The sequence below is a fragment of the Colias philodice genome, chromosome 16, assembly GCF_061535455.1.
Source record: "Colias philodice isolate Cphi_HAF_F1 chromosome 16, ilColPhil1 Martin Lab GWU primary, whole genome shotgun sequence".
Lineage (NCBI taxonomy): Eukaryota > Metazoa > Arthropoda > Insecta > Lepidoptera > Pieridae > Colias > Colias philodice.
Window position 1 is genome coordinate 4,088,920 of NC_143101.1, and position 13,579 is coordinate 4,102,498.

General features: G+C 33.6%; 2 protein-coding genes and 1 non-coding gene across 3 annotated transcripts; 1 reads left to right on the plus strand and 2 right to left on the minus strand.

Moving 5' to 3' along the window:
• The first annotated feature begins 191 nt into the window (after nt 1-191).
• LOC149481590 (ribitol 5-phosphate transferase FKRP) lies at nt 192-4,124 on the plus strand. Its single transcript, XM_089704691.1, has 5 exons — nt 192-1,034; nt 1,175-1,357; nt 1,641-1,813; nt 2,139-2,418; nt 2,870-4,124. Exons 1-5 carry the CDS (start codon nt 294-296, stop codon nt 2,990-2,992), a joined length of 1,500 nt encoding a protein of 499 aa, XP_089560817.1. The 5' UTR covers nt 192-293; the 3' UTR covers nt 2,993-4,124.
• Nucleotides 3,959-12,093, minus strand: LOC149481591 (dynein intermediate chain 2, ciliary). The gene is made up of 17 exons (XM_089705277.1): nt 12,070-12,093; nt 11,458-11,568; nt 11,133-11,337; nt 10,835-10,960; nt 10,514-10,642; nt 10,111-10,226; nt 9,658-9,792; nt 9,246-9,375; nt 8,832-8,999; nt 8,066-8,209; nt 7,670-7,779; nt 7,117-7,294; nt 6,532-6,760; nt 5,819-5,918; nt 5,425-5,558; nt 4,486-4,579; nt 3,959-4,117 (listed from the first exon to the last, which is right to left on the minus strand). Exons 1-17 carry the CDS (start codon nt 12,091-12,093, stop codon nt 4,031-4,033), a joined length of 2,220 nt encoding a protein of 739 aa, XP_089561403.1. The 3' UTR covers nt 3,959-4,030.
• On the minus strand, nt 4,937-5,009 carry TRNAT-UGU (transfer RNA threonine (anticodon UGU)). Its single transcript has one exon. It is a non-coding gene; the product is annotated as a tRNA-Thr (tRNA).
• Nucleotides 12,094-13,579: the final 1,486 nt, after the last annotated feature.

Consider the following 13,579-nt stretch of genomic DNA (forward strand, 5'->3'; position numbering starts at 1 on the left):
AACCATTTTTTTAAAGTGTATGACTTACTAGCCACCCCGCGCTGCCGCTCTTGTTGCACAAAGTTTTTTCGTGGTGTCCTCTCTATAATAATACCTCATTTGCACAAACCAATAATAACGTCCACTGGACACAAAATATACGAATAAAAAAACCAAAATGTCTGAAATGTCAAAATGTCTAATAAATATCAATATGTCAATGGTTGAACGAGATTGTTTTTATTTTTAATTGCTTTGATTTAAAAATAAAATTGTAAAATATTATAATATGATTGAAATAATTAAATCTCAAAATGAGATTGATATTAAATCGGTTGTTCCGGGGTCGTTTTTCATTGAAAGTTTACATTTTTATAATCGGTGCAATAATTATTTGCGGATACCTTTTGCCGCATTATAAGCTATATCCCATAGCTCCTGTAACTATAGCTCCCGTATTGGCTCAATCGCGAATAACAAAGCATTTAGCTAAATTGGTAACTGTGGTGTTTCGTCAGTTCGAAGATTTTGAGAATGATGTTGCTGAAAGTGTTCAATCTTTCGTGGCTGCATATCCAAATATACCAGTGTTGATTCTCAGCCAGGGCCCGCAGTACCCGCCTTTCCAATTTTCCGCCTCTAATAATACACTGCGTAATGTAAAAATCGTGTCCTTAGAGCTTAAACTCGATTCTTCTCCAAAAGAATTGAAACCTTTATCTTATATTTCAACAGAGTATACATTGTTCGTACCTGATTCCACGAGGGTATCTCGTCGTTTATTACAGCAATTAATTACGGCTGCAACAAGCAACCAATCTCAAGGTATCGCTGTTGCGGTTGGTAATTCCCATACAGTTTGTCAACAAGTGAAATGGAATTTTGTTGATTGGACCTTACAATATAGAAAAGATGCATCAAAGAAATTATGTGATGCTGTGCAAGGACAACATGCTGTTATATTCAAAACATCTTTACTTCAAACACTGCCTGACCCATTTGTGCTGCCCTTTCCTGAATCTCTTTACCTTCAGACAACAGTTAAAAATATTAAAGTGAGTACAAATTATAATAACACGCTTGAATTGTCTAATTTTTATAAGAAAATAGTAGTATATAAAAGTAGTTATATAGTGTTTTAACTATATTCCTTATTTTTAATGACTAATAAATTAATGTTAATGTAATTTTCCAGATACAAATATTAGATGGTAAACTCGCTGCTGGCAGGAGTGTATTAAAGACACCAGTGGCAAAACAAAAAGCATCAAGGCGTATGAGAGATTACAGAATGGCCCTCTACAAGCAGCTTGGTGTTAAGACTGTCATACGAGATGATGGCAGGGTGCAGTGGTATGGCTGTAAAAGGGAATCTCAGGTAACTTGTTATTTTGAGAATTTTTGCCAGCTTGTCTTGATAATTTTTTTTAAAACTGTTTTGTGTCAGGTCTAAAGGAGGCTACCGTTATGCTAATTACACTTGCGATTTTACATAACTAACTGCGTTAAATAAATAATTTATTTATAATAATGCATTTGTTAAAGACAATCTTGTTTCGTCTTGTTAAGCTTTCTGAGAGTTTAAACTTTATCATGTTCATTTCATGAATTTGATATTTGAACAGACATAAATTGTTACTACAGATATTTGTTTATTTCAGCGATGTTTTCCACCTGTGCAAGGCACTCCATCATACATTCTAGCAGGGAGGAACACGCCGCCTTGTTGCAGAAGGAACATAAGACGTACCGCTGCACATGTCCTCAGGGCTTTGTTGCAAGCTGGAGCAAGGTGTTGGTTGGAAACCACGTCACTGCTAGGGGCTGTTGCTAGGTAACTATATACTGTTGATTGTGTGTGCCTATACTGTATGTAGGTTTTTTCTCAGTAGCTATTTAATGCGCCTTTGATATTGTTCATCTGCCTCATTGAGACTAAGGATTCAAGTAGAAGAATTATTAAAATTATTTAAGTATGTAAAAAGCATAGGCATGTGTATTATTTTACAAATTTTGCAAATGTTAATGTATGGCAGTGCATTTCTTTGCATGTCTTTGCTTCTTATCATACTATTTTTTCATCAATTCAAGTTGTTTTTTTGAATATCTGAATATTCAACATTTTTGATAAATCTTTCTACAAAAATATATTATTTCAGAGGTGATCTTCTTCCATGGGCAGAATACGCCGAAATAGGCATTCACGCGGCAGACCTCTCTCGAGTATCCTGGCTTCAGCGAGGAGGGGCTGATAACGATGGGTTCATATGGGAAAGAGCAACTAAAGGCCATTACTATAGAGTCGCTTATTCCGCGACAAACCGGGTGTATGTATTGATACTGCCGTTCAACCCAAAGAATGGGACTATGTGGCCAGCGGATTGGGTGATGGCACATCAACGGGAGTTCCCTGAACGACATTTGCATCCACTTGCTCAGGTATTTTAATAAAAGTTACAAAATATAAGCTAGTAATTTAAGTTACTTGTATGAATCATAAAAAAGAACTATACTTTTTTATTCTATGGCACTCACAGATTAAAAACCAAGTCACAAATGATGCTAAAAACAGAAGCTAGAAATATACTCCAATTAAAAAAAAATGTGTGCGTGTACTAGTGTACACACGTAAGAAGTGAAACTTCTTTATGACCTTATTTTTCAAAAAATAATTTACTATATGCAACTTTACAGAAATACGTCGAATCACGCGTGGTAGGCATAAGAAAAAGATTGCGCGTAACGAAAAAATGTTACACTAAATTTTTTTCCAACCCCGAAAAAGAAGTTTCACTTCAAAAATTGTGTTCTTCATCAGTTTACTTACATTAGTATTTATTTTATGACACAATATTTTTATTATTATTTAATAATTGTAACCTCCTTTCAGATACAATTCGTGGGTCGCCAAGCACCGGCACCAAACGACGCGCGCGCTTTTCTTGACTTAAAATTAGGCGCCAATTCTCTTGAGAGATGTCAAAAAATCGGTCCTAAACTCATCTATCCATAAGAATCGCTTTTTAATACCAAAGATGGGGTAAATAATATAGCATCGGGCTATATTACATAATTTTTATAGTCCTTAAGCTCGCTTTGCATTTTATATATGTTTTGAATTAATGTACCAAAGACTAGAACATAGAAAAAAAACAGTGATTTCGGAAATTTATGTTTTTGTTTATGATTTATTATTTTTGTGATATCTCAGTATTAATAAAATAAGTAATGAGTAATAAACTATGATTTTACGCCCGTGCACGACCGCGCCACGGTCAGTAATGAAGCACTTCATACAAAAAGTATACAATAATGACCGTGCCGGTCTCGACACGGTGTAGCGTGAAGCATTCTTTAGTGTAAAAATAATGCTATTTGAGGCTAAACATTAATTAAATTAATATTTATCTAATAAATAACTAATAGTACATGTCATACTTTCATGTAAATTGTGTAAACTCAAATTGACTTGAATGTAACTAAGGAAAGGTGTTAAAATGTTGTTAATATTAATATATTATAATAATTATCCGTTTCTATATTCAATGGGTTCTTTATTCTGTAACTGATGAAATAGTTATCATTATAAAATTTCCTAGAATATACCATACCATACCTATGATTCCTCAAATATTTTTACCTAAATGTCGGTTGAATATAGAAATTTGGTTAATTGCTATATGCATAAAGATCTCTTTATCTAGTCAGTTAAGTTTAACTTCTAAATGTTAGCAGCCATTTAAAATGGTCTTGTTTTGTTTTTAGAGTTTATGAGATTATGATGATATGTCTTGAATTTAAAAATTAACACAGCTACGATCACTGCATCTATTTCTTTTGACAATAAATTTACTAGCCACCACTTATAAAATATATACATGCTTCGTTTATTCAGACACTATACAATAAATATTCAAATTGCATTATCTTAGGCGTAAGAAAGGATATTTTGATGCTTTATTAGAATAAAACGATAAAATGAATGTTTTCTTTTATTTATTATAATAATATAACATTACAACTAAATAACAATAGGAATTATTAATAGTAATCAGTCATCGTCGAATTTTTCGTTGACTACTCCAGTTTGGAAGGGCGGGTCGCGGACCAAACTCAGCAGTTTGTCTAGTTTCATTATCTAAAAATATGAAAAAAAAAACATTATTATTTTTCACATAAAATAAAAACATCATAGGATGAGTTACAACAAACTACTACTGTGAGGAAGTTACAACAAACAAGTTACTACAATTTTTATCTTCGATATGTATAAAAAATGGTACTTATGGTATAATTTTAACAGAGTTAAATTAGATTATTCAGAAGAAAATTGTTAGCAAATAATGAAATTGGTATCATGATTCATGAAGGGCATGTGAGAGGTAAACTAATATAGTATTATATTATCTGTGCTAGAATCACTGATAAAATAATTCTATGCCTAGTACAGTAGTACTTAGTTAACAATTAATATCAAATAGTGGATTTATATTATAAAAGTATAACCTGTAGAGTTCGTTGATCAACGCCCTGAGCCTTTTTAGGTGGTTTGCACATAACCCTTAAATTTGGAGAAAGCTTCACTACGTGACAAGTTCCCCTGAAATAATAATATATAGTTTGTAGAAGTTAAATATGTTACTTAACAAGTTTTTATAATATATTTTTCATACCATACTTTAGACCAAAATAATAAGCAATGAATTATTAATCATAGACTATCTGATAAAAGAAAAAAAAATGATCATATTCCTTAACATATATAAGTATAAATGAAAGCATTTTATTCTATGCTTATATATTTTATGCTTTTATAACATCTCTGGTAATCTAAAGTAATAAACAACAACAAGTAAAGGTTATTTTTCATAAAAGTGATACTAATTAAAAACTATAAAAACACAAAAATATTGAACATAACTCAAAATAAAAAATACAAAAGATAAATTCATTTCGATGCCCCCAGAGAGATTTGAACTCTCGACCCCTGGTTTACAAGACCAGTGCTCTAACCCCTGAGCTATGGAGGCGATGAACGATGGAACGAAATATTAGAATATAAACAGCGCAAAAATATTACTATACAATACACTTTTTACCTAACATTAGTTCTCATACTAATCAAATATTTATTGAAAATATTGAAACAATTGTTAGCATTCAATAATTGTCGAAACAAATGTTTTACTTTGTAATTGGATAATGACTAATAAGCAAACTAAAGTATTATTGATACAATGGATTATTTTACTCTATCAATATTTGTACATCCTTTTTTACTAATCAATTCTTTAATACCCTTAAAATGTCTAATGACAATACAACGACAATAGTAAAAAAAAATGGCTGATGATTTACCATATTAAAGGTGCCCCGTAAAATCTATTAACTATTATCAAATTAGATATATTTTGTTATGTTTAGATATTATCTTATACAACGTACTTGGTATCTCCACACACTAGAACCGGAAGCCGTGCATTGAAGTCAATTCTCGTCAACTTTTTGGTTTTCTTGGAAACGACCGCTTGTACACAAATCGGCCGGTATTTGTTCACATTCAAATCGTATACGTACACCTAAAATTAAATTTACTCTATAACAAGAACCATTTAAAAATTTAATACAAAATTTAAGTTATGATGAACATATACGTTTTAGTAGATTACAATACTTTTGTCTGCGCCTTCAAGAATATTTTATCAAATACATGACGCCTTACAAAAAAGTAGCAATTTCACCCAATTATAAATAAAAATGCGACTTGACAAAAGTATGTTAAACGAAATTCTTTACTTAATCGAATATCATGTAGTTCTAAATTATAATAATATCTTACCTTTCCATCAGCGGTGCAAGCCGCAAAGACGGTGCTAGAATATGGTGCCCATTTCACGTCACCAACGGGTGAGCCCAGCTCGAACATGAATAAGGGCTCGCTAAATAAAATAAATAAAAAAAATGTGTGCGTGTACTAGTGTACACACGTAAGAAGTGAAACTTCTTTATGACCTTATTTTTCAAAAAATAATTTACTATATGCAACTTTACAGAATACGTCTAACGTTGAATCACGCGTGGTAGGGATAAGACAAAGATGGCGCGTAACGGAAAAATGTCACGCATAACGAAAAAATGTTACACTAAACTTTTTTCCAACCCCGATAAAGAAGTTTCACTTCAATAATTGGTATTACATAATATTATTACGGTTAACTGTATTTATGTAGAGCTGCGTGATAATTTACGTCTAAATAAATTTTTATACATTCTCAAGTATTTATATTTTAAATAGCTATGTCCCACGGTTTCGCTCATGTCATACATAATGTTTTATAATCTATAGTCTTCCTCACAGAAAAAAAAAATTCAATTCGAAATAGTAGTTTCTGAAATTAGCGCGATCAAACAAACCAACTCTTCAGCTTTATAGTCTAAAACTCTCTTTACAATATTCATCTACTAATAACATTTGACATTCAAATATTTCCCTTTACAACTTACTATTTAGAAAACGACCTATTCAAACAAAAATTATCAAAAAATACTTACTCCCGTCCATCCTCCCATATCTTAACCCTCCAGTCACCCGAACAGGACGCATAAATACTATTATTGAAGTTATTATAATGTATCCTGTACACCGGCATATGGTGGCCTTGTACAGAACGCACGTAGTTGCGATTGTACTTGAGCGAACAAGTGTGGATCATACCATCCTCTGTTCCCACCATGAAAATATCCGCCTTTTCCGGGTGGAAGCAGATGCAACTGCCGCAACCTGGTTTAATGGACTTATGAGCAATGGTAGCTAATATAATACCTTTGATTACTTAGCTTAGTTAGAAACGAATTTATTTTTCTTATTAGTCAGTTGCAAAATAGCATAGTTCTGTTGTTAACAGCACGTCTGCTGTCAAAAGTACTAATATGCTATGATACGATAGAACAGTTATTTGGATTAAGCATTGGAATATTTTAATGTGTGAATCGTTTTCATTGCATATTATTTTTGTTGTTACAAAAAAGCTAAAAAATTTAAAGCACATTACCGAAAGTTACTTTATTTGAAATTTAATCGTTTTTTATTATTTAAACTTTTACGACATTTCTTCTCTCCTCTACTATAATACTTACTATTAACAGTGAGTAAAGTGCCATCCGGTCCTGGTATGGGCGGTACACTGGACTGCAACGTTATTATGGTAGTTGCTTGTAACTCGCCCGGCATTACTGCCCATTGGACTACACGACCATCCCCGGATATTGAGAAGAATGATGCTTCGCCATCTATTAGACGAGCGCCCCAGCGTATCTGGGTTTGGAGACAATATTCCGTCAGAATTATATCGTTTTGTAAGGCAAATCAAAAAATAGTCTTGTAAAGGCGATTTTCTTCATTTTAAAAGCTTCAATACGTGTTTATTTGTATACTAAATATACATTATGGTAGTGGCTTGTAACTCGCCGGACATTACTGCCCATTGGACCATTCTACCATCTCCGGATATCGATAAGAAAGATGTTTCCCCATCTATTAGACGGGCGCCCCAGGGTATCTTTAAAAATATTTTGCTCTAGGCAATTTCGAATGAAAAAATAGTTTTTTAAGCCTATTACGAGTCAAAAATAGTCTTGTTAGGCGATTTTATTATAGAAGTATAAAACATAGAAGTAAACAACTACGTACCTCCCAAACAATATTGCTGTGTTTGTCTCTCACAGAATCTGATTTATACTGGTAGGAAGATTCCAGTGTGAGTTGAGCGTTATACACGCATACATTACCATCGTACCTGCCTGTTATATAGTTAGATACACATTAAAAAAGTAAAATTTACGAAAAAAAAACAATTATAAAAATATATCAGTGCATATATTTTTACATGCAAATAGTTGATAAGTCTATCTATTTACGAGACCGTAGGTATGTTGCAAAGAACAGAAATATCAAAACTTGGCTTAGAATTTATTTAAATAATATACAATTAATCGTTTATTAAACATTCCAATTTAATAAAATATTTAATCTGATTTCAGACTTTTAGTTTTTATTTTAATTTTTAGACATGAAATATGTACTTACCAACACATATAAGGTATGGAGTCTCATGATAGACATCTAAGCAAATTATTGGCGATTCAGTTATAACTGCGTACTCTGGGTACGCTGGATTCTTTATACTGTATAGACAGAGACATCCATTCTTTTGCTGTTGTGTAAAATCCACTAGAAAAAGTATATAGAGAAATAATTGAGATGAATAGAGTCTGCTGCCGTCCGTTCTAGAAGGTAGTAAAAATTAACTACATATCTACTCAAGGTACCTACTACTACAAGGTACTACCTAATTTCTACTGCAAAAATAAAACAACCACAAAAATAGCATAGCATAAATCAGTAAGAAGAAAGTTTCATAAAGAAGTATACAGATAAGGAATTTTAATTTGACATTTTATAAAAAACAGAGTAGAAGGTAAACATTTAAGGTAAAACTAAATTATAAAGAGCCATCTAGATCTAAAATGTCTGCCCGAGACCATGCTTGTTTTACAGCGTCCTAACCGTGACACACAATTATACAATTAAACACATTTAATTAAATCTATACTAATATTATAAAGCTGAAGAGTTTGTTTGTTTGTTTGTTTGAACGCGCTAATCTCGAGAACTACTGGTCCGATTTGAAAAATTCTTTCGGTGTTAGATAGCTCATTTATCGAGGAAGGTTATAGGCTATATATCTTCACGCTACGACCAACAGGAGTGGAGCCACGGGGGTGAAACCGCGCGGAGCAGCTAGTCCCTAATAAAAACAACTCAGCATAACATATTTATCATATTTACTTACAAGATCCATAAGCAACAGCAAACAGATCCTGATAATGTGGGTTCCATTGAACCTCACACACCGCATGACTCCTCATGGGTTCGAATTGGAACTTCCATAGCGGTAGTAATGAGCCCATTCCTTCGCGGAATTCGTCGGACGGATCGTCCCAGTATCGGTAGTCTTGGGCTAGAGTTGTGTTATTCCAATAAGCGAAAATATATAAAAAAGAGCGAGCACACGTGTCAGAAGTTAAACTTCTTTGGCAAGATTCAAAGATACCAAAATCATCGCCTTTCTTAATGACGTGACTGTATTGCCATGACGCAATCTTGAAGTTTTACTCTCAACGCGCCTAAAGAAGTTTCACTTAAAAAAATCTTTGATATTTGCTGAAATATTAAATTCATACCAAGAAGAAGAAAATAAACTTACCAATATCATCATAAATGTTCTGATTGACGAGTCTCTCGAGAATGGTCCAAGCCTCCCGTATTCTTTGCGCCAGTTGTTCGTCGTGAATTTGTTGCGCTGATTTCGCATGTTTCGCTGCTTTTTTGCGCAGCTATAGAAAAAATTTAGATTTAGATTTAAAGTAGCGTTTGGAAAGAAAATGGCTAAATAAATATTTGAAAAAGATACCCAAGTAAGTATGAAGGCTTAAAAATGACTAATATTAGTGCTTAAAATGCAATATAGCATAGCACGAATTTGCGAATGAATATATAGGTATTTATTTAATTCTTCTTTTCTTTTAGATGATAAATAATAGACTGTGCAATGTACAAATTATGTACCTAGCATTAAATAATGTTTCCATTTATTTTAACCCTTTTTTATATCTTACCCTTTTAGGCTTCTCGTCTTCTTTTTCTTTCATCTTTCGAGCGTAGTCTTCTTGGTAGAAATCAAAGATGATAGACTGTAGACAAGTTGATCCATAGTTCGCTCTCGGCGGTGGTATCGTTTGTGTGTCCACGGACTATTATTTGTAAGATAACTTTTTATTATATTACAAAAGGTCTTACAAATTTCATAATATTGTCTGATGGGAGTATGCAAATTTCGTATTTTATGAAGATAATGAATAATGATTAGTTACTGATTCAAGGCCGAAATATTAAAGAGCACACTTAGAAATTTGTTTATTAAGTCATGTGAGAGCGATTACAAAATAAGTACTTACATATATTATAATATCAAATAAATGCAAAAAATATCTGCAAGTAAGTATATTATGTGCAATGTAGAGCACATATTTTTATTAAAACTATAAGAAAATAATATGTATTATACTAACTCTTCTCGGGTTATTGTATGTGAGAGCAGCTCTTTCGCAGAAGTTAAACTGGTTAGCCAATTTCTTGACCCGTGGCTTTATTGTAATCACTTCTTCGATGAGAGGTTCTTCTCCTTCTGTAAGGTTTTATTTCTAAGCTATAAATGACTCAGTATTGTCATTTATGACTATTTTTTGTCTTGATTAATAACATTTCAATACTAGAAAAATCATATAGAATGGGTATGATCAGCATTTTTTGATTGCTATCAAAATCAAAATCATTAGGCTAACTAATCATTTTTCGATCGCCATCTTATAGATACCATCTATGTTAGTTATAAATAATAATATCTGTATATCTCTGTAAATACACGATAAGAAAAATTGAAAAATTGAAATAATACGAGAGAAAAAAACTTACTCTCTTCCGGCGCGGCTTCTTCACCACCCTCCTCTCCCACCTCTGCCTCTTCACCAGCAGCCGCTTCATCAACTGGCGCTTCCACTTCTTCAGGTGCCGCTGGCTTCTCTTCTTCTTGAACTGCATCCTCTATCATAAAGTATAAAAAATAATACTTTTACCGTAACAAAATAATAATATTTAAATCACTGTAACAATGAGAATTTCCCTCTTTAACTTCGTAAGTTGCATCAGGAATATTTAATGTATTATCTATAGCTTATGGTACTTTAACCACGCCGATAAAATCGCGGGTAATGCTAGTAAAGCTATATTTTATACCTTCTCCCTTAGCCTCCTCTGCTGGTGCTGCAGGCTCGGGTTCTGGTTCTTCTTCCTCTTCTTCTTCAGCCGCAGATTTCTTCACTTTGGCTCGCTTGGGACCAGCATCGTCGAAGCCGACCATTCCTGTTTCAATATAATTTGATATCAGAATCTATACAACAAAATACAATAAATAAATAAAATAAATAAAAGACTCACTTAAGTACCTATTTAAACCGCAAAGCCTTATTATTTTTTTTATTGATAAAATAATTTGATAAAATAGGTAGAGCTAGATTAAAATTAATTTTCATACCATAACCAGCAGCTATTTGCGCCTTCGCTTCTTCAGAGTCCTTCCGTATGGCTGTTCCTTGGTATATGTACAAGGGATATGCCTTTCCAAATGTCGGTTTTGGCTTAAGTACAAATTTTCCCTGTCCATAATGATAAGCTACTTCATCCGCCACCCATTGAGGGTTGATAGTAGTGAGAACACGCCCAACCTCCTCTTCAAGATCCTGCCAATATTATTAACTTATAGTGCATAAGAATTAAAATTGTTCGTGTTAGAAATTGTGTTCGCATTTGGTTAAAACAAAAACCGCAGTGCGTATAAATAGCAGCAAGAATTTACTAACCGCCTCAGGAACATCTTCTTGATCGTCAGGTTTTATGAGCGTGCGTGGCTTAAGCCAGTCTAATGCTTCATCTTCCGCTAAGTTCGCGCGGGATTTATTACCTTCCTTCTGCTAAATATACAAAAAATAACACTTATTTACTTTCACATCATATCACTAATTATCAAGCAAAAGCTATTAAAGGTGCCTACATCGAATTTTGATAACGTTTTAGTCAAAAGCACTGTCTCCTCATCTATTTTCAACGCCCTCTTGACCATAGCTTTCAGCATTTTTAATAATTAACGGAACGGATTGCCTTCCAAAAACACAAGCACGCAAGCTTACCGCAAATCAAGAACTGCTCAGTCTTCTAAACGTTTAAGCACCACTTTGATTTACGAGTAAATATTCCAGATTTGCATATTATTTTATGTTAGAATTTTATTGGTCGTGATCATGTAACAGGATTGTAAATAATACTTCCATTTTTAGTTCAGCGAAAGCAAGCGTAAACAAACTTTTAAAGATCATTGCGTGCCTTAAGCATTTGAAATGGATTTGTAATTTTTAATTCGTGGTAAGCTTGTTATTCATGAACACGCAACAAAGTGCGGGAAAAGCGGTACTCACGTCGCTGTCATCATCGGACGACATGATATTTTGGATTTTATTTAATAGAGTATTTGAATTTACCCGATTTGTACAAGACTGTGCCTCTAACTGCAGTATCCTCGGTAAGGAAGGAGCAGTACAATTATTACAGGTGTAAACTGCATTGCATTGATTTAAAATCACGATAGTGCTAGTTCAGTATCTGATACTAGAATAACCTTTATTATATTCAAGAAGTAGATTTCTAGACCGGGAGATACTGACAGAAAATTTCGAGTCATTTGTAACAGGATGGCGGTTCTACAGGGGTCTTAGTACGCAATGACAAAAAGAAAAACGATGGTGTGAACGCTGGTACCGGCGGCTTAGTCGCGTGGGCGTTAGTCGAACTCGTCGGAAAAATAGCGAAGTCAAACGATTTGTAACACAAAAATTTTAGAATTTACCGATAGCCCATAAAAAAGAAGTAGGCGGTAGTGTCATGCCATACTTTTCCGGTGTGACTTACAGCCCGCCATACCGACGCGAATGTGTTGATTTAAAAAAAACAATTCAACCATTTGTACCAGGCTAACTTTTGCACAGGTAACCATCGTCCTGCAGCCATTTACGAAAATCGCCATGCCATACTTTTCGGACGATTCCAAATGGTCGCCATACCGCCGAAAATCTGCAAATTTTTTTTTTCGCCGAACCATTTGTAACACCCTAAATTTTTTTTTCAACAACTCCTGAATGATTGTAAATAGAAGTGTGATAATGCCATACCTGTGGGAGGTGGCGAATGTGTATAAGATTTTTTTTTATTGTATGATTTTATTCGTATTTTGAACGATTTATAACAGTATGGCATTAATCTTTCCTATAAGTTTGAGGTTCAACAAATATAAATACAAAATTTCAAAGATCTAGGTGGTAGAAATCTTCACTTCTATAAATTAATAATAAATTTATTTATGAAGTATGGCAGCACTTTTTCCCCCTACAAGAAGTATGGCAAATATAATAATGGTCACATTTTATCAAATACTCTCCAAAAATCTAAATGCAATACTGGTACAAAAAGTTTGGCGAAAAAAAAAATTTTTGCAGATTTTCGGCGGTATGGCGACCATTTGGAATCGTCCGAAAAGTATGGTATGGTGATTTTCGTAAATGGCTAGACGACGATGGTTACCTGTGCAAAAGTTAGCCTGGTACAAATGGTAGAATTGTTTTTTTTTAAATCAACACATTTGCGTCGGTATGGCGGGCTGTAAGTCACACCGGAAAAGTATGGCATGACAGTACCGCCTACTTCTTTTTTATGGGCTATCGGTAAATTCAAAAATTTTTGTGTTACAAATCGTTTGACTTTCGCTATTTTTACGACGAGTTCGACTAACGCCCACGCGACTAAACCGCCGGTACCAGTGTTCACACCATCGTTTTTCTTTTTGTCATTGCGTACTAAGACCCCTGTAGAACCGGCATCCTGTTACAAATGACTCGAAATTTTGTGTCAGTATCTCCCGGTCTATTCATCAAG

Bases quoted from the DNA above. Each gene is read 5' to 3' on its own strand.
- LOC149481590 (XM_089704691.1), top strand. From the start codon at position 294: ATGAGATTGATATTAAATCGGTTGTTCCGGGGTCGTTTTTCATTGAAA. The intron at 1,035-1,174 runs GTGAGTACAAAT...GTAATTTTCCAG, and splicing joins CAACAGTTAAAAATATTAAA to ATACAAATATTAGATGGTAA. The intron at 1,358-1,640 runs GTAACTTGTTAT...TGTTTATTTCAG, and splicing joins GCTGTAAAAGGGAATCTCAG to CGATGTTTTCCACCTGTGCA.
- LOC149481591 (XM_089705277.1), bottom strand. From the start codon at position 12,093: ATGTCGTCCGATGATGACAGCGAC. The intron at 9,793-10,110 runs GTTAGTATAATA...TACAAATAATAG, and splicing joins CATACAATAACCCGAGAAGA to TCCGTGGACACACAAACGAT. The intron at 7,780-8,065 runs GTAAGTACATAT...ACTATATAACAG, and splicing joins TCCATACCTTATATGTGTTG to GCAGGTACGATGGTAATGTA.